Here is a 26,740-nt window from a genome sequence, read left to right as displayed (position 1 = left end):
TTCCTGTGGGTATGGCCACAGTGGTCGGCTGACGCCCGGACTGTTGTAAAAGATTTGCTGATCTTTATCGGTACATATGCGGTTGCAGCATTCCATTCGGACCAGGGCCCTGCATTTGCCTCTAAGGCTTTCAGGGACACCATGAGGACGATGGGTGTTGAACTCCATTACTCCTCACCATACCATCCCGAGGGAAATTTGGTCGTGGAGAGGCAGAATCGTGATCTAAAGCAGTCCTTAACAGCTCGAGTTTTAGGTTCAGGCCGCAGTTGGTTGCATCACCTATATGGGGTCCAGAGAGCACTGAATAATCTGCCAAGACGGTCCTTGGGGGGTAAGTCTCCATATGAGGTTCTCTTTGGGACACCTATGTATGTCCCCGATCTTGATGCCCCTGGTATGGTGGCAGCAGAAACACCATTTGACATAAAAGAACGTCTCGCTGTTTTACAGGAGCTTCAACAATTCCGTGATGATAAATCATCTGCAAGTGCTGCCACCTTGGGAATAAGGGACTTGGCGAAAACTTCGACTGGCTGGATTCCTAACGTTGGGGATCTGGTTCGTGAGAAGATCGCTGTGAAAAAAGAGTTTGGTCCGTCATACAGAGCACCTGTACCGGTCTTGGGAATAAAAGGCACCAGGACTGTCATCCTACCACCTTTATCCGGTTCTAAATCAAACAGGTTCATCTCCATTGATGACATCAAATTACACCATGTGGCCAATTCTTCACAGTAGACCAGGAGGTCCCTTGGGTAGTTCCTGATCCCCTCTCACTACCCAACAGGACATTCCTCTACATAGTAGGATGACTATCGCTACTACTGACTATGCAACTATGTCAGCTGCTGTTCCGGACACTTCCTCGACCATGGGGAGGGCAGAAAATGAACTTTTGTTGGTTCCAGTAACATCTTCGGAGATCACCCCGCTACAGGATTTGGCTGTATTTTACACGAACACTTCCGCCACTAATAACGTTGTCTATCAAGAACTTCCAACAACAGTGGATGGGAGTTCGATGGGTCCTGTATTTGCGGAGACTTCCTCTGGCTATTTTGTAGACATTGATGATTTTTCTTCAGATTCATCCTCAACTGTGACTGACAAACTTTCGAGAGGTAGCAAATTCTATCGATGGCTTAAAAAGAACTATTTGATATATCCATGGAACTATTTCTGGTTCTGTTTGACATTTATTGCATTATTGGTTTTGTGACTATTTTCTTTTTACTTATTAATGGTCACTATATCACTGATCGCTCCTCTGTGGAGCCTGTTGATGTAATTTTAACACCACACCATTCATCACATAAGGTACGACGTGATTTGTCCCCTGTCAATATTACAGCTATTCCGATTCCTGATGGAATTGTGTGGGACAAAGTTCCGTTCAATATATACGGGCCTACGGAGATAATTCAAATACCATACGTGTTCAAGATTTCTATGTCTGATGTTGTTACACCAAATGTTGTTTCTGATGATTGGGATGTCCAAACGGTTGATTCGATGCTGACTGAAATGAAGGACTACTCCGCTTTTGGAAGTGATGATGTATATGATTATACAATGAATTATGGGGAAATGTTCTGCTATAACAATTGGGGACATCACTACCTACACCGTGCAACTAGATATAGGACTCTCTTTAACTACACGCAATGGGAACACTGTTCAACACCGCAGGTGGGGAATCCAAAGTTTTACAGTGACAAATTCACATACTTTTCTGGGCATGATACGAAGAAGGCTGAATCGTATTATTTTAAATTACCCCCAGCGCAATTTAAGAAACTTTTGCTAACAGATACAAAATTGATTTATTCAGATCCCTTTGTTTCCCGACTATCGATTGAGGGTTACGAATATTGGAAGAACACTATCGATTTGAAGAGTGTATGGGGAACACAAGATTGGCAAATACAGGGTAGGGAGGCTTTGTTTCGCGCTTGCTTAATTCCTGTGCAAATGATTTTTTTAAATGATACTGTTGAGCAGACATCATGTCTGGGGTTAGCAAAAATTAAAGATCTAAATACGCCCAGTATCCCTGCTCCGACAAAATTTAGAGATTCAGTCGACATCAAACACCTTGACACAAGCACACCTTCCACCTCGAAGCCAAAAGCTTCAGAGCCGAAGACATTTAAGCTGAACACCAAGCCAGGTCCAGAACCACAGGTGGAACCAATCCTGCACAAGTTAGAGGAAAAACTTGACACACGCCAGAAGAAAATCCATATCCAGGCTATTACTGGATGAATCCTGGCCAAAGCTTTCACTCCTTCACCACCTAAAAGGAAGCTTACCTTTGGAGAGTCTGTGAACATGCCAGTCCCTCCTAAAGGGAAGACTATGGATAAGGCTACCAGCTTACCAACCCTTCTACGTCCCTTATGAACTCCACCTCCAGCCACACCTTCACCGCCACCATTACCAGACTCTCATTCACCACAGTCTGAGACTGGAGAGCCAGTAGATGTTTCATCTCAGTGGTCACCAGAATCAGATTCTTGTGATGTGTGTGTGTGTGTGTTTTTGTGGGGGGGGGGGGGGGAGACAGGAGGTGACTCCTGGGACAGCTATAACACCAATCTCCATACTGACATGGATTCTGACCTTTATCCTGCATGCCTTTCTCTCCCTGAAGATGCTGCCTCTTATCTGGAGGTTATAGCAAGGACTGCTGCATTTCATAATGTGGAGCTAAATAAAGAACCCTTAGAGGATGACTGCCTATTCAACATTCTTTTCACCGTTCATAGGGCTACTAATAGGCATGGTTAGGCATACAGATGACATATTCAAAGGCCCTATTAGGGGAGGAGTCGTAACACCTAAGGTAAATAAAAAAATATAAACCTGTACCATCTGACCCTATTTACATTAAAGGACCGCTACCTTCAGACTCCTTAGTTGCCACCTTAGAAAATAGGCGTGCCAACTCTTAGGCCACTGGTGACACCCCACCTCGTGACAAGGAGAGTAAAAGAATAGATCCTGTAAGGAAAAGGGTTGCAGCTCAGGCTGTCAACCACTGGTGTATTGCCAACTCGCAAGCTCTCCTAGCATACTATGACTGCACAGTGTGGGACGAAATAGAAGAACTACTGTAGTATCTCCCAGAGGAACACAAATAACGCAGCCAACAGTTAGTTTCTGAGGTAAACCTTATCACTAACATCTCCATACAGTGTGCACTAGATGCTTGCTACTGACTCCGCAATAATGGGATTACACATGAGCATCTTACTTAGTTCTCATGCCTGGCTCAGAATCTCTGGATTTAAACCTGAGGTTTAACTGGCTGTATTAAACATGCCCTTCAATAAGGAACACTTTTTGATCTTCAAGTAGACTCCACATTAAAAAAGCTAGAAAAAAGGACATAGACAGCAAAAGCTGTGGGAGCCTTCTAGACACCTGCTCCCCGTGGCACGTTTATTATTGGTCCAGCTTACTGTAGAGCCTCAAAATCCACCTCTTCTGAGGCCTCCACCGCCCAACAAAAACAACATAAGTCGGGGCTCCTACTCAAAGGGATGCCACTGTGGCTCCTATAGAGGTAACAACTCCAGAGGTAGAGGTAAGGGTGCCTTTGCGGCCCCCCCCCCCCCCCCCCTTAGTGGAGCAACACCCTCCACCCAGCAGTGACTACCCTCTCCTACCCCCTAACCCCCAAACATAACACCTTTCGGGGCAGACTACAACATTTCCTACCCACATGGCAATCCATCACATCAGACAAGTGGGTATTAGCCATTATCCAACATGGCTATTGCCTGGAGCTCATTGCTACACTTCCCAACATCCCACCTTGCGTTCACAGGCTATCACACAAACACCAAACATTACTTAAACAAGAAATTCAAGCTCTTCTCCTCAAAGGAGCTATAGAGGCTGTCCCTCTTGAACTTCAGGGCTCAGGGATATCCTCTCTGTACTGCCTAATCTCCAAAAAGGCCTATCATAGCCCTCAGGATTTTAAACAAGTTCATTCTGTCAGAACACTTCCACATGGTCATCTTACAAGATATGATTCCACTTCTTTGATAGGGCGACTTTTTGCCTGCACTTACGATGTGTCATAGGAGGCAAACATTATCAATTCATAGTTCTCTAATTTGGTATGCGCTCCGCATCTAGAGTGTTCACCAAATGCCTAGCGGTGGTAGCAGCTCATCTCCGCAGACAAATATCCACATATTGGCATAGCTGGATGATTGGCTCATCAAAGCCAAAACTCATTACCAGTGTCAACAACATACTTAGATGACAGTAGATCAACTACACAGTTTAGGATTCACTGACAACATTCCTAAGTCTCACCTACATTCATTACACGTCCCGCTATACTTGGGGGCAATCCTAAATATGTATATAGGACTAGCCTATCTCAAATCCCACAAGAAACCAGAACTTTCATGCAATATTGCCCCATTTGCAAACAAATCATCACCTCACAGTGAGACGGTCACGTGTCCTTTACGAATGATAGCTTCCTGTATTGCCATAGTACCCCATGCATGACCATACATGAGTCGGTTCCAGGAATGGTTAGCTCAACAGTGGTCTCAGTCACAAGGTCAGTTAGAGGATCTAGTGTTGATAGACCGCCACACTCACCGCTCTCTGCAATGGTGGAATATCACTAACCCGTTGAATAAGCAGACTTTTCTTGACCTATCACTATCACAACAGACAAATCGCAAACTGGATGAGTTGCACATCTACAAGACCTCCCAGTGCAAGGTCTTGGGGATACCAAGCACCAGACTCTCCACATCAGCTGCCTAGAGCTTCAAGCTGTTCACTTAGCATCAAAAGCATTCCTAGCTCACCTCACTCGCAAGGTTGTTCTAGTCCGGACGGGCAATATGACAGCCATGTGTTACCTACAGAAACAGGGGGAGGGGGGCACGGTCTCCAAAACTGTCTCACCTGTCTCAGACCATATGGAAGTGGGCTCTACATCACAACATTGACCTGTTAGCAGAATATCTTATGGGAACTGACAACAACTTTGCAGACCTCCTCAGCAGGATGCAGCAACAACTCCACGAATGAGAACTTCACCCACAAGTCCTCCTCCCACACTTCCTCATGTGGGAGCTCCTAAAATAGACCTTTTCGTAACTGCTGAAAACACAAAATGACTAGATTTTGCCTGCAGGTTCGCACACCCACTATCCAAGGGCAGCTCACTGTGGATGAGTTGGTCACGGATTTTTGCTTATGCTTTTTCACCTATCACTGTTCTTCCATTTCTGGTTCAGAAGCTCAAGCAAACTTCTCTTACAGTGATCCTAGTAGCTCCCACCTCCACCTGGCCTCGTCAACCCTGGTTCACAGCACTGCTAAACCTCTCTGTAGTTCCACACGAGAAGCTCCCCAACAGGCTGGACCTTCTAACTCATCTCAAACCTCTATATCATCCTCACAAGACTCATGGGCCCCCCACTTTGTTCCCTAGACTCATGCTCCCTTCAATTTATTTCTTGAAGGTGGCATTTTTAGTCACCATCACTTAACTCAGATGTGTTAGTGCACTCCAGGCTTTAAGCTTGGAAGAACTTTTTTTCCGACTACATAAAGACAGGATGGTTCTCCACACCAACCCTAAACTCCTCCCTAATTGAGTGTCTCAATTTCACCTCAATCAGTCCATTGAATTGCCAGTTTTTTCCCACAACCAGATTTTTTGCAGAAATGGCTCTTCATACATTAGTTATTTAAAGAGCACTTCTGTTCTGTATTGACAGAAGTAAAACTTTCAGGGAGTCTGAGCAACTTTTTGTTGATTTTTCATCTCTACACAAAGGCAACCCCATATCCAAATCGGGCACAGCCAGATGGATAGTAGTCTTGCTATGCTTAGACTAAAAGACATTAACCTGTTCCTCCTGGAGGACACTACTTGAAAAAAGGGAGCGTCCACTGCCTTTTTAGAAAACATTCCTATAGCTGACATAGGTAAGGCAGCTACATGATCCACACCACACACCTTCACCAAACATTGTGTGGATGGTTTTGCACTCCAGTAAGATAGTGTTGGTCAGGCAGTGTTAGGTACTCTTTTCCAAACAAGTGCAACACCCACAGGTTTACTGCCGCTTCTGATGGGGACTGTTTTGCAATTTATGGAGAGCATGTGCATCTACAGTGACACATGCCTCGAACATAATATGTTACTTTGCCGGTTTGTGTCATGCAATGCCACGTCTGGAGTGAAGCTGTATGACTCCACTTGCTGGTGCCCACAGGAGTAGCACTTTAAAGTTTCTGGATGCAGTCTGACTCCTGGGGAATATTCACAAAGTAAGGAGTCTGCAATTATAGAATATGCCCCAGAAATATAGTTAAAGAAAGTAAATAATTTGTTAATTGAATCCATCACTTATTGATAGTGAGCAGTAAAGCGATGTCAAGTGACCAACCACTTTACAGTCCATTCACATGCCTTTCATGCACACCACACAAAGCCATTCACACAGCCTGTCACTGGCCTAATACACACAACAAACTTCCAGCAGTCAAGGGCCCATCACATTTATACAACCCAATGGACTGAAAGACTAATCACACTGCCACTCAACCAGTCATCAGCCAACCTATGTACACACACCTCTAGCAAACCAATACAAATATTCTGCCAGCCAGTAACCACACATCACCTGCCTACGGACATGCATTTATCCAGCCAAGAGCTACTCAATCTCCACTACACACATCGCTAGCCATGGTTGCGGGTTGAGACTCACTTCGACCGTGACCATCTGCCTTCTCTCTTTATGGGATCCCTATGAAAATGATCCTAGCCTAAGCTTTGACTACCTGTTCCTGTCTGTCTCACCAGGAGTTCTTACACTGAGACAGCGTCAGGTGCACCTTTATGAAAGCCTCACATGTTCCATGATACGGCCTGGCGGTGTTTTGCTGGCGGATGCTGCTGCTGGCAGCAGCGCCACATCCCGTCTCCTGCCGAAGGACCCCCTGCAAGTAGATAAGTCGGGTTCTCCGACAGGAGAAGGGGGTGGGGGTGTTGTATGTGGGGGGATGGGGGTGTGTGACTGTTTAAATGCGTGCATGCATGTGTAATGTGTGTGTGCATGAGTGGGTGTGTGTGTACGTGCATCTTGTCGTGTGATTGCGTATGTTCTTGGATGTATGTTTGTGAGTTTTGTAGTGAGTGTGTATGTCTGCATGCATGGGTGAATGTGGGTATGCGTGTGTGTATGGGTGTGTATTTATGTGCGTGTATGTCTTTATATGTGGGACAGGGGTTGGGGGGATTAAGGGAGGACTCTGGGGAGGGGGCAGGGGAGACCCCTATCAGTGCCAGGGAAGGAATTCCCTGGCACTGATAGTGCCTACTTCCATGGTTTCTGTGGCAGTACAGAAACCATGGCAGTGGGTGGGGTCAAAATTCCATGGACTGAAATTTCCAGCCAGGCGGTCGTTACCGCTGTGGCGGTCGGTGTGTTGACTTGGTGGTTTGGCTTTGGCCAAACCGCCAATGTCATAATAGTGGAGGTAGGTACCGCCAGCCTGTTGGCGGTAATACCTCCACTATAGCACCGACTGCCGGGGTCGTAATGACCCCCGTAATCTGTATGCTCTTCTTTACCTTTCCAGAACTTGACTTTTGTGCGGTACAGAGTGAAGCAAGTTGGTAACTAAGGCTAGACTGAGATGGGCCCAGGAATATCTATTTCCTGCCTCGTTTCTTGCCAAGCACAGACTTTCCTTTGGCAGGGTCATTGGCCGTTTTGCTCTGATGCAGGAATGCGGTTTGCAAAGTGCTAATCCTGAAGCATTGCAATGACCTTCAGAACATGTGAAGTAGTAGGGGTACTGGTTCTATACTACTAAGGCTTTCAATAACAACCATTAAACTTCAAGGAAGGATATCAAGTCTTCCTATGTTATGTGGTCTGCCAGCTGACTGCATACGCATTGTGTGTTGCCAACTGAATCATATCGGTCAGTAACCAACTTATTATACCATGTGCAGGTTTTACGACTCCTGTTATAAGAATGCTGAACCTGGCCATTTTTATCCCTCCATCCAAGTACTTGAAGAATACAGGTGGACTTGTGGACGTCTGCCACCTGACCCCACTCTGTAACCAGAGACGTGCTGTCATGATTGAACGCAAATACTTCCCTCCTGTCTGAGAATTTGACAGTGAGCAAATCTTTGCAAAACAATGCTCTGTTCTGGCCTTTTGGATGTTCTTACAAAGAAGCTCCTTGCACTGCAAACCACGGTGCCAGCTTTGTACAGTTAATTTGACCACCTGGCCAGCGCTTAATTTGAGCCAGTGGTTTCCGGTGTGGGGCACTACCAGTTATTTTTGAGGGCCGGCACTTAGTTTTCTGTATCAGACGTTTACTGCCAGCAAAAGACACACATGGCAAAGGCAGAGGAAAAGAAAAACAAAAAAATGTCAGAAAGGGAGAAAGCAGAAAGCTCCAAGGGTGAGCTGAAGTGGCAGGGAGTGGCTGTAAGTGGATTAAATAGGCCTGAGATGGCTTCAGAGTTACACTGCCTCACTATTCTGTCCTCACACATTTAAATGCAGCAACTGTGTGTTTCAAAGACTAGCTTTGGGCACCGGCACCTTTTTATTTACAAATGAAGCACTGCAGGTGTCCTAGAAGTTCTGTACATAAATGTTACAACCTTAATGTAGACAAGATTGGGTAAACTCCTATACAATCTTCTCATAACTTCCAAATGTTGAAGGGGCAAACTACCGAATTTACTGTGGAGTCTTTCTCTATATAGACTCATAGACTGTGCTCCTAACCAGTAGAGCTCTTGCCCAACTTACACATCTTGATGGTGTAATTATTCCTTTCGCTTGATATGTACTGTCTGAACATATGTACAAGTTGCCATTTGTACAAGTTCAGGGACTGCTAAATTGCTATATTCTTTGCAGGAATATACATCTCCAACGTCTCTTGACCTCCTTTTCTCCTCACTCCCTGTGGACACTGCAAAATGTATAAATCAAGTGTGGTTGTCCAAAGCACAGGGCACAGGGACACTTCCTGTCTGTGTGGTTAACCAAAAAAAAAAAAAAAGCTTGAATCTTTGAGGAATGTTTTTAACACCTTCACTTGCTGCTTGCCATAAAATAGGTATTGTTTGTAGTTGAAGAAAGAAGGGAATCCTTCTCCATATTTATAAAAAGAGTAATGATCAACAGCCTTCTAAGTAGAAGCAACTAGATACATTAGGAAATCTGTAAACAGGTAAATGAGTAACATAATGCCATTAGAACAAGTAGGAGTTTGAGGTAAACAGTCATGTTTGGTAACAACACTGTGATTCATTGCGTAACTAGTAAATATGTATTTGGGAAAATGCAGACAATTTATTATATAGCCTTTACTAATTTTACTACCCCTTTTACTAAAGTAGCAATCTTTTTATGACTTAAACTTGCAGTCGGAAAAGTTCCCAAAAGATTAAAGAAGTAGTGTATAAAATGTTGTTAAAGCACTGCTGTTTTCACTCTATATTTATAAACGTCTATCATCTCTTTATTCTGTATTTCAAATCCCACCTATTTTGGCTGATTGCTTTCTTAATTCCATATTACTGCTTCATTCTGTTAAAAATTTGGTGGTGTTAATTTGGAGAGTGCTAAGCTTTATAGTTCTCTGGGAGTGATAACTTTCCAGAATTTGAACCATGATGGCTAATGAACAAAGACGTCACTCATTCATTTATATGGTTGTGACTATATTTACTTCTCTTATTTTGATTCCTTAAACATAAGAGTACATCTTAAAATGGTTAATAGTTGTATAGAAATTAGTATCAGCACAATATTACAATAATACATGTTTTATAGAAATTAATTTCGGGGCACTTTGGGTCACTCACTTGGTGCTTTAAAACTGTAATGTGTCAGATTGCAAACAAAATAGGGATTATGTTGCTTCAAACAGTTGTAAATCATTGAAAATAAATAGTGTCTTTGTGTTGCTTTTGTGGAGATAAAGTATTTTTCTCCCTGTGTGCGCGTTGCATTTAAGTTGCTACAATTTTAATTTCTGATTTTGAATGGCTCACACTATGCATTGTTTTTTGTTAGCCTGATAACTAATGGGCTTTTGTTTAAATATAATATGAATTGGGTTTGCTGCCTTACTGCAGGGCTTACTCCTTGTTTTAAAACATAGCTCTCCCCTGGAAGCCTCACATAGAGGTTTATTATTACAGGCTTTTACTTCTGAAATATGAAATATAAACATGATGTGATCGGATAAATTTGTAATCATCATACTGTTTACAGTTGTTATACAATTGTAACATTTTAAAAAATCTTTTTCCATTTGTCATTATGAATTGTTAAGTATATTTTAAAAATTGTTTGTTGATTTCATAATTGACTCGATATCAAACCTTAATAACTTGACTGTCTGTTCCATTTACCCAGAGCTTGTGCCAGATCCTTGAAGCTTCCGTCAGCATGGGTAGCAGGACACTGGATACACAGATTGAACCGCTTCTGTTGTCTTTATACCCACAGGTGAGTTTCTTTAAAAGTGTTGAAAGTAGAAAATCCTTTTCAGACTACAGCTTTTCTAGATCCATTCTAAGTAATTTTTACCCACTGTGAGCAATGAAATCTTAACATCAGTGGTTCATTTTATGGATTTTCTTTCCAGAAAACGATCTTAATAATAGGCTTTGTAAACCCCCTGGCACTAAAGACTTTGTCAATTTGGGCAAAGCAAGATGGACTACAACCTCCCTGCCACCTACTGAGCATTACTTGAGTGAGATGCTGTAAGGAAATCCCTTCCTTGGCATGGTTACCCCCTGACCTTTTGCCTTTTGTTGATGCTATTTATGATTGAAAGTGTGCTGGGACCCTGCTAACCAGGCCCCAGTGTTCTTTCCCTAAACTGTACCTTTGTTCCCACAATTGGCACAGCCGTGGCACACAGATAAGTTCCTTGTAACTGGTACCCCTGGTACCAAGGACCCTGATACCAGGGAAGGTCTCTAAGGGCTGCAGCATGTGTTATGCCACTGTGGGAACCTCTCACTCAGCACATGCACACTGCCTCACAGCTTGTGTGCGCTGGTGGGGAGAAAATGACTAAGTCGACATGGCACTCCCCTCAGAGTGCCATGCCCACCTCACACTGCCTGTGGCATAGGTAAGTCACCCCTCTAGCAGGACTTACAGCCCTGAGGCAGGGTGCACTATACCACAGGTGAGGGCATAAGTGCATGAGCCCTCTGCCCCTACATTGTCTAACCAAAACCTTAGACATTGTAAGTGCAGGGTAGCCATAAAGAGTATATGGTCTGGGAGTTTGTCAAACACGAACTCCACAGTTCCATAATGGCTACACTGAATACTGGGAAGTTTGGTATCAAACTTCTCAGCACAATAAATGCACACTGATGCCAGTGTATCTTAGAGATGTCCAGTGAATACCAGTCCGACTCCTAGTGCTAGGCTGACCAGTTTCTGCCAGCCTGCCACAACCAGACGAGTTTCTGGCCACATGGGGAGAGTGCCTTTATCACTCTGTGGCCAGGAATAAAGCCCGTACTGGGTGGAGGTGCTTCTCACCTTCCCCTGCAGGAACTGTAACACCTGGCGGTGAGCCTCAAAGGCTCATGCCTTTTGTTACAGCACCCCAGGGCATGCCGGCGAGTGGAGATGCCCGCCCTCCGGCCACTGCCTCCACTTTTGGCGGCAGGCAGGAGAGGACAATGAGAAAAACAAGGAGGAGTCACCCACCAGTCAGGACAGCCCCTAAAGTGTCCTGAGCTGAGGTGACCCCTGCCTTTAGAAATCCTCCATCTTGAGTTTGGAGGATTCCCCCAATAGGATTAGGGATGTGCCCCCCTCCGCTCAGGGAGGCTACTGCCCTCCTGACCTAAATACACCTCTAAATTTTGTTTTAGGGGCGACCCAGAACCCAGGAAATTAGATTCCTGCAAACCACACAAAGAAGGACTGCTGACCTGAAAGCCCTGCAGAGACGACTGAGACGACTGACTTGGCCCCAGCCCTACCGGCCTGTCTCCAGACTCCAAGAACCTGCACAGCGACGCATCCCACAGGGACCAGCGACCTCTGAGGACTCGGAGGACTACCCTGAACCTGAAGGACCAAGAAAGTCCTGAGAACAGCGGCACTGTTCAACAACAGCAACATCTTTGCAACAAAGAAGCAACTTTTAAAGAACTCACTCTTCCTGCTGGAAGCGTGAGACTTCACACTCTGCACCTGACGCCCCCGGCTCGAGCTCCAGAGAACTAACACTGCAGAGAGGATTCCAGGCGACTGCGACTACGTGAGTAACCGGAGACGACCCCCCTGCACCCCCACAGTGATGCCTGCAGAGAGGATCCAGAGGCTCCCCCTGACCACGACTGCCTGGTAACAAGGAACCCGATGACTGGACCAAGCACTGCACCCGCAGCCCCCAGGACCGAGAGGAACCACCTACCAGTGTAGGAGTGACCAGCAGTCGGCCCTCTCCTTAGCCCAGTCAGTGGCTGGCCCTAGAAGCCCCCCTGTGCCCTGCCTGCATCGCCTAAGTGACCCCCGTGTCCCTCCATTGCTTTCTTTAGCAAACACGACGCCAACTTTGCACAGTGCACCCGGCCGCCCCTGTGCCGCTGAGGGTGTGTTTTGTGTGCCTGTTTGTATCCCCTCCCAGTGCTCTACAAAACCCCCCTGGCCTGCTCCTCGAGGACGCAGGTACTTACCTGCCAGCAGACCGGAACCGGAGCACCCCTGTTCTCCATAGACGCCTGTGTGTTTTGGGCCCTCCTTTGACCTCTGCACCTGACTGGCCCTGCGTTGCTGGTGCGGTGACTATGGGGTTGCCTTGCACCCCCAACGGTGGGCTGCCTATGACCGTAGACTGACTGTGTAAGTGCTTTACTTACCTGAGAAACCTAACAATACTTACCTCCCCCAGGAGCTGTTTATTTTTGCAGCGTCCACTTTTAAAATAGCTTATTGCCATTTTAGCCTATACTGTGTGTACTACTTCTTTAATTCAAAGTTCCTTACTTACCTGTGTGGAGTACCTTGCATTTTATGTATTTACTTCAAATCTTGAATCTTGTGGTTCTAAAATAAACTAAGAAAATATATTTTTTTATATAAAAACTAATGACCTGGAGTTAAGTCTTTGAGTGTGTGTTCTCATTCATTGCCTGTGTGTGTACAACAAATGCTTAACACTACCCTCTGATAAGCCTACTACTTGACCACACTACCACAAAATAGAGCATTAGTATGATCTAATTTTGCCACTTTCAACATCTAAGGTGAACCCTTGGACTCTGTGCACACTATCTCTCACTTTTGACATAGTATATACAGAGCCAACTTCCTACAAATGCTATAAGGCTATTTAATGGAACCCAAACCCTCTTGTCAGGACAGGCACATTCAAGAATACTAAGAAAACAGGACTACGTTTTAAGGATTTATTTTAAAATCAGAATCCTATCCTACTTCCTACTTCATACAAAACGAATCATAAAGTATAAAAATACTCAAAATAGTGACAAGATTACTGATCAGATGAGTGAATAATACAAAAACTAATGATATAAATCTTTTTTTGGGAACACAAAACGTTCCTCTCTGTCTCATTACACTTTATGTATTGTATCTGAACATTGTTGAACATTTTTGGATTAAACAATTAGCAGAAAGACGCCAGCACCTGTTCACTTAATTGCATTCTGTGTACCTTTGCCTATTTAAGAAGAACTGAGTAAAAAGTGAAGTTATTAACTTCTAAGAAACTACTGGAAATAAATTCAATTCATACAAAAAAAGTGAACATATTGCTGAAGCATATTTTATTATCATGTTGCAATGAATAACAATGAGTAAAACTACATGTATTTGATACTTATTCCTAAGTGCACAGCACCTATATTTCAAGAAAGAAGATACGTAGAAGAGAAAGCGTCCTCTTATGCCATCAGATTTGATTGCCTCTTTTTCTGAACTTCGGCCTATATTCTGTTTCTTCTTTTAACACACTTAGGCAATGATAACACCATATGTACATTACTCTCTTGTGAAAAAACTCACAGTGACCAGGTTGTGCAGAACATGGGAACTGAAGTGCTAAGGCATGTATGTATCCTGGTCATAGACAATGCAGTTGCACACCTACCAGATACCTAAAGCAGAAGAGAGAAAGAGTTGGGGCAAGAAGGGAAGATCATCTCCAGTGCTGATACTAGATGTGCAGCGGACATGCTTCAGAGGCATACGTGGCTGAGAGTCTCAGGCTTCTTCTGTGAAGTATAAAAGCCCTTCTTGAGTATCGCCATTGATCAGCCTTAGACTTTGCCACTTAAAAGAATGCAAAATGCCCAAAGTTCACCACCATGGCTAACACTCTGTGAACCAACAGTCCAGTGATATTTGCCAATGCTTTTCTTCAAATACTACAAAAGACAGGTCATCCTCATCATGCTCTCCTGGGTGAGACAACCATGTTACTTGATACTGCTGGACATGTCCATTAATCCACAAAAGTAGTTACTTCTATGTGCAGACCTGCTAACATAGAAGCAGCATCAAGATCTGCTACTATATCCAAATCGCAAGGATTTGAATCTTGTGAAGTCCTAGAGTTCGATTAGCTTCAACTCTCAGAAGAGGAGCGCATAGTTATTCTGTAGGGGACTCATAGGCCCACTACAAGGGCTTGCTATGCCACCACAATAAAAAGATTAGTCTTCTATTGTGGGCTCAGTCGCTCTTCTTTTATGCACATTCATTTATGTATATGTCATATCAACCGTATAAAAGCTCAATAAAATATTGTCATTAAAGCAAGATTACCAATCAGCTGTGTCAGTCGTTACAAGTAAGTCATACAAGCATCAGTACACACCATCATCTGCAGCATGATACATCATCAAAAAGAAGGTCTAGCATATACCTCTCTTAGGGTTCCTTTAGCAGCTGTAGTAAAATAAACAACACCAATCTTTATTTAAAATTCAGTTCATAAAAGGGTTCTTGGAGGGTCTTATCCCTTCAAGAACGCCACTTGTTTCCGCATAAGGCCTTAATGTGGTTCTTAATTAGATCATATGGCTGCCTTTCAAACTTACATTGCTTGTCAATTGCAGCTTCTCATATGGAATGTGGCCATTCTATTTGCAGTTAATTCCTTGTGTATGTTTAGTGAATTACAAGCACAGTGGAGCAGCCTTGCATTCAAGTGCACAAAAATAGGGTCATCCTAAGGACAGGACCTCAATTTCTTCCTGCCAGTTTTATTTCCCCAGCCACCATCAGTTGCAGAAAGGGTCTTATATACTTTAGGTGTCAAAGAGCCCCTATGTACTACATTAACCGCACTAAATTCATTTGTTAAGCAACACACGTATTTCTCTTGGCAAGCCCTATTCAGAAAAACCTATTTCAAAGTTGGGTCTTACAAGATGGATGACGTCAAGTGCATTCAAGAGTGTGATATGCCAAAGGCAAGGGTACACTTCATGCTGGTCTAGGACCCATTCTGCTTGCAAAAAGGAAGACCTCTCTGGCTTTCCTGAGAAGTATCCCAGTTGCCTGAATGCCATAAATCAAACTAAAATTGGTACCCGTGAAACCTACAATGCAATGCACTGTGCCTCCAGATAGGGACATGATAGGCAAAAGAGTCTGCACTCTCTCTCCTCCACCAGTGTTAAAGTAGGGAATTCCTCTGCCGTCATGTATGAAAGACACGTTTCGCACAACATTGTGTCTTTAGTGGAAAAGTTGCCGGAACAAAATGGAGGCTAGGGCAAGACTATTTTAAAAGAAGGGAACCGAGCATCCTGAACTATCACTGATGTTTCCATCACCTTCTGTCTGTTGGGTAAAGCTGACGCAATGAGTAAATATGGCTTGCTATAAAGCAAACTGTTTACTCGCCCTTCGGGGCGCGTGCGTACAACTCGTGCCTAGTCGGGCAGACCGTGTGGAAGTCTCATGGATCGCACTCCATTCCGATTCTGTCCTCGGTGCCACGCAAAATTACCTTGTCCAGACCAACATCTCGTCTGTAATCTTTACCCTTCCCCAGATCATCGGGAAGAAAATTGTGTAGCCTGTCAATCCTTCCGGTCCAAGAAGACGCTTCGAGACAGGAGGGCACGAAGACTCGAGATGGCGTCCAGAAGCTCCGAACATCTCGACGTGGAGGAGGAAGAGATCATGCAGACAGCAGTCTCTGTCCAAGGTTCTGACTCCGACCAAGAATCTGAGAAGGACAGACTGGTCACGGCAGTACAGCATGTGAGTACACCTGCCCCAGTGCCATCAAAAAGACACAAGCATAAGGCCTTGGGTACACCACTGCCAGAAGGCCATTGCTCGACCCGAAAAAAGACATCCGGTGACCAAACTGCCAGTTCGGCACCGAAAAAGGCCACTCCTCCGAAACTATCGGAGTCGATAAAAGGCTTCGTGTCCAACTCCAGTAAACATCATTTTTCTGAGTCGACAATTCGGAAATCCCTTTCTGAGCCGCGAACATCCACTACACCATCTTTTTCGATATTGAAAAAGCCGGCTTTGGAACCGAAAAGAACAGGATACACAGAGGAACATGGACTTCCAAAAAGACTAAAAGAAAGCCACAAAACCTCTGAAGAGGAGACTCCAGTATAGCCAATACTTGAAGTAATGGATGAGAGGCAAGCCAGGATTCATATCCACAAAGAAACTGGCAGAATCCTAACAGCACCTCCTCTAAAACCTAAGAGGAAATTAGCCTTTCAGGGGGAATTGGACACTACGCCGCAGCCTCCAGCCTAAGTGCCAAAGCCAAAGGAGAGACCACCACCTCCTCCTCATTCTCCTCCTCATTCTCCACACCTGCATACGTCTCCTCCTACCAGTCCTACACCAGTGCAGTCACCATCACATTAGTTTGACTCACAACAGGACAATGTAGATCCATGGGATCTTTATGATCTAGATCCCACTCCCAACAATGACCCGGATTGCTATCCCTCCAAGCCTTCACCACCCGAGGATAGTACGGTGTACAATCAGGTTTTAGCTAGGGCTGCAGCATACCATGGTGTCACCATGCACATTGAACCGTTAGAGGAGGATTTTTTGTTTAATACACTCTCCTCCACACATTCGAAATACTAGTCGCCCCCCATGCTACCCGGCATGCTAAAACACGCTGACCAAATATTTGATGAGCCAGCTAAAGCAAGGATAATTACTCCCAGGATAGAGAAAAAATACAAATCACCTTTCTCTGATCCTGATTACATAACTCAACAAATCCCTCCAGATTCAGTAGTGGTAAGCGCTGCCAGAAAAAAAGGCAAACTCACTGTCATCAGGTGATGCACCCCCACCAGACAAAGAAAGCAGGAAGTTTGATGCTGCAGGGAAGAGTTGCATCCCAGGCAGCGAATCAGTGGAGGATAGCCAACTCACAGGCGTTGTTAGCTAGATACGACAGGGCCCATTGGGATAAGATGCAAGACATAATTCAGCATCTCCCCCAAGAACATCAAATAAGGGCACAGCAAATAGTGGAGGAAGGGCAAGCCATCACCAATAATCAGATTAGGTCTGCCCTAGACGCAGCTGCCAGGAGTGTCAACACTGCTGTGACAATAAGGAGGCATGCATGGCTCAGATCCTTGGGTTTTACACCCGAAATCCAGCAAGCAGTGTTAAATATGCCGTTCAATAAAAAACAACTTTTTGGCCCAGAAGTTGACACTGCAGTTGAGAATTTGCGCAAAGATTCAGACACCGCAAAAGCTATGGGTGCTCTGTACACCACATCATACAGGGGATCCTTTCGGAAACCTCAGTTTAGAGGTGGGTTTAGAACTCAAACAGCAGAGACATCCACATCGCAGGCAAAACCAACCACAATACCAACTAGGTGGTTTTAGGGGCACATATAGGGGGCAGTATCCCAAAAGTAGAGAGAAGTTTCAAACTTCTAAACAAACTCCACAGCACCATAAACAGTGACTTGGCTTATCCCCTTCCACTCCACACCTCTCCTGTGGGGGGAAGACTGCAACAGTTCCACACCAATTGGCAAAACATTACCACAGACAATTGGGCACTATCAATTATCTGCAATGGTTATTGCCTGGAATTGATACAAACTCCCCCAAACATTCCACCAAAACAACACAAACTATCCACAGAACACATCAATATGTTACAGGAAGAAGTTGAATCTCTATTACTCAAACAAGCAATAGAACCCGTCCCACAAGATCAAGCAGGGACAGGAGTTTATTCTCTATACTTCCTGATTCCGAAAAAAAAATGCCACCCTCAGACCAATATTAGATCTCGGGACCCTCAATCTTTACATCCTGTCAGAACATTACCACATGGTAACTCTTCAAGATGTTATCCCACTACTCCAAAAACACGATTTCATAGCAATATTAGACCTCAAGGATGTGTATTTCCATATACCCATCCATCCTGCGCACAGAAAATATCTCAGGTTGTCATTCAAGGAAAGCACTATCAGTTCAAGGTGTTACCCTTCAGAATAACAACAGCTCCAAGGGTATTCACAAAGTGCCTGGCGGTAGTCGCGGCCTACCTAAGAAGACAGCATATACATGTCTTTCCATATCTAGACGATTGGCTAATAAAATCAAACAGTCATACGCAGTGTCAAAACCATACGCATTACGTTATACAAACCCTGCACACGCTAGGGTTCTCAATAAATTACCAAAAATCGCATCTACAACCAGCACAAATACAACAGCATCTGAGTGCAATACTAAACACTCAAAAAGCGCTAGCATGTCCAAATGCGCAAAGAATATAAGCATGCCAGGACATAATCATGCACATACAGACAAATCAACAGTACACTGTCAGATTTGTCATGAAAATTTTAGGCATGATGGCATCATGTATTGCAATTGTTCCACACGCAAGACTAAACGTACAGCCCTTACAGCAGTGCCTTGCCCAACAATGGTCACAAGCACATGGTCAACTTCACGATCTAGTGTTGATAGACCGCCAAACATGCATGTCCCTTCAGTGGTGGAATTACACAAATCTAAACAATGGGCGGATATTTCATGACCCTGTGCCTCTGACCATAATTACAACAGATGCATCGATGATTGGTTGGGGAGCTCACCTCAACAATCACAACATTGAAGGACAATGGTATGCAAAACACAAACCGCTACACATAAATCATTTGGAATTGTTAGCTGTCTTCCTAGCACTCAAAGCTTTTCAGCCTCTTCTCACACAGAAGTATGTCCTTATCAAAACAGACAATATGACAAATATGTATTACCCAAACAAACAAGGAGGGACACATTTGTCCCAACTCTCCCTTCTAGCCCAGAAAATTTGGAAATGGGCAATCCACAACCAAATTCACCTGGTAGCACAATACTTTCCAGGGTTACACCACCAATTGGCGATGTTCTCAGCAGAAATCTTCAACAGACACACAAGTGGGAAATTCACCCTCGAGTACTTCAGAAATACTTTCAACAGTGGGGAGCACCAAACATAGACCTGTTCGCCACAAGCGAAAACGCAAAATGCCAAAACGTCGCATCCAGACACCCACATCCCCTATCCAAGGGCAATGCTCTATGGATCAATTTGTCAGGAATATTTGCTTATGCTTTTCCTCCTCTCCCACTCATTCCATTCATAGTCAACAAATTGCGTCAAATTGCACTCAATATGATACTCATAGCACCAACGTGGGCCCGTCAACCGTGGTACACAACATTGTTAGACGTGTCAGTAGTACCACACTCCAAACTCCAGGCCAGACCTGTTGACACAACACAAAACAAAGGACAAATCAGGCACCCGAAGCCCAACACACTCAATCTGGCGATTTGGCTCTTGAGGTCATAGAGTTTGGATATTTACAACTTCCATCAGAATGTATGGAAGTAATTAAACAAGCAAGAAAACCCACTGCTAGACAGTGCTATGCAAACAAATGGAAAAGATTTGTATATTACTGTCAATCTAAACAGATTGACCCTATTACAGCATCAATTCAAGATATTGTATGCTATTTACTTCATTTACAGAAATCAAATTTAGCATTCTCTTCCATAAAAATACATCTTACTGCAGTTTCAGCATATTTACAAAATATACAGCATAGCTCCTTATTTAGAGTTCCTGTTATTAAAGCTTTCATGGAAGGATTAAAAAGCATCATTCCACCCAGGACACCGCCAGTTCCCTCTTGGAATTTAAACATAGTGCTTACACGACTTATGGGCCCTCCATTTGAACCTATGCACTCATGCCAAATGCAATTCTTAACATGGAAGGTTGCCTTCCTAGTCGCAATTACGTCATTGCGAAGTCAGTGAAATTCAAGCATTCACTATTGAAGAACCGTTCATACAAGTACACAAACATAAAGTTGTACGAAGAACAAACCCCAGATTTCTTCCAAAGGTAGTATCGCCTTTTCATATAAACCAAACAGTGGAACTACCGGTCTTCTTCCCACAACCATATTCTGTGGCAGAAAGAGTTCTACATACATCAGACATTAAAAGAGCACTAATGTGCTATATAGACAGAACAAAACCATTCAGAAAAACAAAACAGTTGTTTGTAGCTTTTCAAAAACCTCATACAGGTAACCCCATTTAAAAACCAGGATTAGCAAAATGGATTGTAAGATGCATCCAAACATGCTACATTAAAGCCAAAATACAACTTTGTTACTCCTAAATCACATTCTACAGGGAAAAAAGGTGCTACAATGGGTTATTTAGGAAATATACCAATGGCTGAAATATGTAAAGCAGCTACTTGGTCAACACCACATACATTCACTAAACACTACTGTGTAGATGTTTTAGCAACACAACAAGCCACAGTAGGTCAAGCTGTACTCCGAGCATTGTTTCAAACAACTTCAACTCCTACAGCCTAACCACCGCTTTTATGGGAGGAAAACTACTTTGTAGTCTATGCACAGCATGTATATCTGCAGCTACACATGCCACCAAATGGAAAATGTCACTTACCCAGTGTACATCTGTTTGTGGCATGTTCCGCTGCAGATTCACATGAACCCTCCCACCTCCCCAGGAGCCTGTAGTTGTTTAAGTTAACAACACTTGTACATATGTATATATATATATATATATATATATGTTCGGTGGCATGTGTAGCTGCAGATACACATGCTGTGCACATCCCGCCATCTAGTGTTGGGCTCGGAGTGTTACAAGTTGTTTTTCTTCGAAGATCGAGGGACTCTTCCCCTTTCGGCTCTATTGCGCATGGGCGTCGACTCCATCTTAGATTGTTTTCTTTCCGCCATCTGGTTCAGACGTGTTCCTTTTCGCTCCGCGTCTCGGTTCAGAAAGTTAGTAAAAATCTCGGAAAATTTGACGGTATTGTTTGCGTTCGGTATCGGGCTAGTTACAACAGATCGACACCAATTTCGGAAGAGCTCCGGTGGCCCTTCGGGGTTTTCGATTCCCCGGCGGGGCCTGGTCGGCCCGACCACCTGCGTCTTCAAGACTAATGGAACGGACCACATTCTGCTTCTTCCCCGAATGTCACAACAAGTATCCTTATACAGATCAGCATCTGGTCTGTAATTTGTGTTTGTCTCCAGAACACAAAGAGGATACTTGTGAGGTCTGTCGAGTGTTTCGGTCGAGGAAGACGTTAAGAGACCGAAGAGCAAGAAGACTACAAATGGCGTCAGCGCCGACAGGACAGCGACACTTGGAGGAAGAGGAAGAAACCTTCTCCATTGCAGATTCGGACGAGGTCGATCCCGAACAGACGCTGAAAACCGTGAGTAAGACGTCACAACACAAAACTCACAGAAAAACCGATGAAGCCCAGGGGACGCCACTGCCAGCAGGCCATGGCTTAACCCGAAAAATAGGTGACCGACCCATCGGCACCGAAAAAGGGCATGCATGTATCGAAATCATCTAACTCCGGTCGAGATACCGGCACAGAGCAGACTCGACCCCGAGACACCGTGGTCAGAGCAAGCTCGACACCGAGAGGGCGGCACCGAAATGAGTCGGCATCGAGAGATCAGTACGCCGAAAATTTTAAAAAGTGTCTTTGGAGCCGAAAAAGACTGCCGAAAAAGTCTCCATACCGAAACATCCGGCCTCGGAACCGAAATCATGTTCCTACACCGAGGAACAGGGCCTGTCCTCACAGATGCAAGGAGACAGATTCGGACAGGAACTAGAGGCAGTGGAGCCGGATTACACTCAAAGAAGGCTCCGCATTCAAAAGGACACAGGGAAGATCAGTACTCTCCCTCCAATACGAAGGAAAAGAAGACTTGCCTTCCAAGAGAAAGACAAGCAGCCACAGGCTAAGGTGACAAGACAAGTGACTCCGCCACCATCTCCACAACGTTCACCACAACTATCACCAGTAGCCACTCCACCAATGATGCAGTCCCCAACTCACACAGGGATGAGTCAGGATGATCCCGAAGCATGCGATCTTTATGATGCGCCTATATCTGATAACAGTCCCGACTGTTATCCAGCGAGACCGTCACCACCTGAGGACAACACTGCCTACACACAGGTGGTGGCAAGAGCAGCTGTGTTTCATAATGTCACTCTGCACGCAGAACCTATAGAGGATGACTTTCTCTTTAATACGCTGTCGTCTACACATAGCCAGTACCAGAGTCTCCCTATGTTACCAGGAATGCTCAAACACTCCAAACAAGTGTTTCAGGAGCCTGTGAAGGGCAGGGCCATAACTCCAAGGGTGGAGAAAAAATACAAAGCGCCACCAACAGACCCTGTGTACATCATGCAGCAATTAACACCAGACTCAGTGATAGTAGGGGCAGCTCGTAAAAGGGCGAACTCACACACCTCAGGAGATGCCCCACCTCCAGACGAAGAAAGTCGCAAGTTCGACGCTGCGGGGAAAAGGGTTGCGGCACAGGCAGCCAACCAATGGCACATTGCCAACTCACAGGCATTGCTGGCGAGATATGATAGGGCTCATTGGGACGAAATGCAACATTTCATAGAACACCTGCCCAAAGAGTTCCAAAAAAGAGCACAACAAGTGGTGGAGGAAGGCCAGAGTATCTCGAACAATCAGATACGTTCAGCAATGGATGCAGCCGACACAGCTGCTAGGACTGTAAATACAGCAGTGACCATACGAAGGCACGCATGGCTAAGAACCTCCGGATTAAAGCCGGAAATACAACAAGCAGTCCTGAATATGCCCTTTAACGGACAGCAGTTGTTTGGGCCGGAAGTGGACACTGCCATAGAAAAACTTAAAAAGGACACAGATACGGCCAAAGCCATGGGCGCACTCTACTCCCCACAGAGCAGAGGCACATTTCGGAAAACACATTTTCGAGGGAGGTTTCGGGGACAGAGCACAGAACCCTCACAAACAAGACCCACTTATCAAAGTCAATATCAGCAGGGAAGTTTTAGGGGACAATACAGAGGAGGACAGTTCCCAAAGAGTAGAGGGAAGTTCCAGAGCCCCAAAACTCCACAAAATAAACAGTGACTTCAACGTCACAAATCCCCAACACATGACACCAGTGGGGGGGAGACTAACCAATTTCTACAACAACTGGGAAGAAATAACAACAGACACGTGGGTCCTAGCCATTATCCAACATGGTTATTGCATAGAATTTTTTCAGTTCCCTCCAAATGTCCCACCGAAAACACACAACATGTCCAAACAACACATGGATCTCTTACAACTAGAGGTCCAAGCGTTGTTGCAAAAAGAGGCAATAGAGCTAGTACCAATTCATCAGAAAGGAACAGGAGTTTACTCCCTGTACTTTCTCATACCCAAAAAAGACAAGACTCTGTACTAGATCTCAGAACATTAAACATATACATCAAATCAGATCACTTTCACATGGTGACACTGCAAGACGTGATCCCATTGCTCAAACAACAAGACTACATGACAACACTAGACCTCAAGGATGCGTATTTCCATATACCTATACATCCTTCCTACAGAAAGTACTTAAGGTGTAATCCAAGGGGTACATTACCAGTTCAAAGTGTTGCCATTCGGGATAACAACAGCGACAAGAGTTTTTACAAAATGCCTGACAGTGGTGGCAGCTCATATCAGAAGGCAGCAAATACATGTGTTCCCGTACCTAGACGATTGGTTAATCAAAACCAATACGCAAGAACAATGTTCACAACACACAAAGTATGTTATAGAAACCCTTCACAAGCTAGGTTTCTCACTCAACTACAACAAATCACACCTACAGCCGTGTCAGATACAACAATATTTAGGAGCAACAATCAACACAACAGAAGGGATTGCCACTCCAAGTCCACTAAGGGTACAGGCATTTCAGAACGTAATACAAGCCATGCACCCAAATCAAAATGTACAGGTAAAATTAGTGATGAAACTACTAGGCATGATGTCCTCATGCATAGCCATTGTCCCAAACGCAAGATTGCAAATGCGGCCCTTACAACAGTGCCTAGCATCACAATGTCACAAGCACAGGGTCAACTTCAAGATCTAGTGTTGATAGACCGCCAACATACACCTCGCTTCAATGGTGGAACACTATATATTTAAACAAAGGGCGGCCTTTTCAAGACCCAGTGCCTCAAGACGTAATCACAACGGATGCCTCCATGATAGGGTGGGGAGCACACTTCAACCAACACAGCATCCAAGGACAATGGGACACTCAGAAGACAGTTTCACATAAATCACTTAGAACTCCTAGCAGTATTTCTAGCGCTGAATGCATTTCAACCTATAATAACCCACAAACACATTCTTGTCAAAACAGACAACATGACAACGATGTATTATCTGAACAAACAGGGAGGAACACACTCGACACAGTTGTGTCTCTTGGCACAGAAAATATGGCATTGGGCAATTCACAACCACATTCGTCTAATAGCGCAGTTCATACCTGGAATTCAAAACCAGTTAGCAGACAATCTCTCTCGGGATCATCAACAGATCCACGAATGGGAAATTCATCCCCAAATACTAAAGACTTACTTCCAAAGGTGGGGAACACCGCAAATAGACCTATTTGCAACAAAAGAAAACGCAAAATGCCAAAACTTCGCATCCAGGTACCCACAGGCTCACTCTCAGGGCAATGCGTTATGGATGAATTGGTCAGGGATATTTGCATACGCTTTTCCCCCTCTCCTTCCATATCTAGTAAACAAATTGAGTCAAAACAAACTCAAACTCATACTAATAGCACCAACTTGGGCACGACAACCTTGGTACACAACACTACTAGACCTCTCAGTAGTGCCCCATATCAAACTACCAAACAGACCAGATCTGTTAACTCAACACAAACAACAGATCAGACACCCAAATCCAGCATCGCTGAATCTAGCAATTTGACTCCTGAAGTCTTAGAATTCGGGCATCTAGACGTTACACAAGAATGTATGGAGGTCATAAAACAAGCTAGAAAACCAACCACAAGACATTGCTATGCAAATAAGTGGAAAAGATTTGTTTATTACTGCCATAATAATCACATTCAACCATTACACGCATCTGCTAAAGACATCGTAAGTTACCTACTACACTTACAAAAGTCAGTTAGCTTTTTCATCCATAAAAATACATCTCAGCGCAATTTCAGCTTATCTGCAGATTACGCACTCAACTTCATTATTCAGGGTCCCAGTCATAAAAGCATTTATGGAGGGTCTGAAAAGAATTATCCCACCAAGAACACCACCAGTTCCTTCGTGGAATCTCAACATTGTCTTAACACGACTTATGGGTCCACCTTTTGAACCCATGCACTCATGTGAGATACAGTACTTAACATGGAAAGTAGCATTTCTGATAGCTATCACATCTCTCAGAAGAGTAAGTGAAATACAAGCATTTACTATACAAGAACCCTTTATTCAGATACATAAACATAAAGTAGTTCTACGAACAAATCCTAAATTCTTACCTAAGGTCATATCACCGTTCCACTTAAATCAAACAGTGGAACTCCCAGTATTCTTTCCAGAACCAGATTCTGTAGCTGAAAGAGCATTACATACATTAGACATTAAAAGGGCACTAATGTACTACATAGATAGAACAAAACAAATTTGCAAAACAAAACAACTGTTTGTTGCATTCCAAAAACCTCATACAGGGAATCAAATATCCAAACAAGGCATTGCCAGATGGATAGTTAAATGTATTCAAACCTGTTATATAAAAGCAAAAAGAGAACTGCCTATTACACCAAAGGCACACTCAACTAGAAAGAAAGGTGCTACCATAGCCTTTCTAGGAAACATACCAATGACTGAAATCTGTAAGGCAGCCACATGGTCTACGCCTCATACATTTACCAAGGATTACTGCGTGGATGTGTTAACAACACAGCAAGCCACAGTAGGACAAGCAGTATTCCAGACTTTATTTCAAACAACTTCAACTCCTACAGGCTGAACCACCGCTTTTGGGGAGATAACTGCTTACTAGTCTATGCACAGCATGTGTATCTACAGCTACACATGCCATTGAACGGAAAATGTCACTTACCCAGTGTACATCTGTTCGTGGCATGAGACGCTGCAGATTCACATGCGCCCTCCCACCTCCCGGGGAGCCTGTAGCCGTTTTAAGTTGAGAAAAAATTAGACTTGTACATTTGTAAATTTGTA

At 44.2% G+C, this 26,740-nt stretch overlaps 1 protein-coding gene across 1 annotated transcript in view; it reads left to right on the top strand.

Annotated features, from left to right (window-relative positions):
* MROH1 (maestro heat like repeat family member 1) overlaps positions 1 to 26,740 on the top strand; it is a 1,237,492-nt gene that overhangs the window by 299,960 nt on the left and 910,792 nt on the right. The window contains exon 9 of the mRNA XM_069221041.1: positions 10,464 to 10,556. Within this exon, the coding sequence (XP_069077142.1) occupies positions 10,464 to 10,556 (93 nt within the window). The remainder of the gene's footprint in view (positions 1 to 10,463; positions 10,557 to 26,740) is intronic.

Source organism: Pleurodeles waltl, chromosome 2_2 (assembly GCF_031143425.1).
Source record: "Pleurodeles waltl isolate 20211129_DDA chromosome 2_2, aPleWal1.hap1.20221129, whole genome shotgun sequence".
Taxonomy (NCBI): Eukaryota; Metazoa; Chordata; class Amphibia; order Caudata; family Salamandridae; genus Pleurodeles; species Pleurodeles waltl.
Note: the sequence above shows the minus strand (reverse complement) of the source record. Positions and strands in the feature narration are given on the sequence as shown.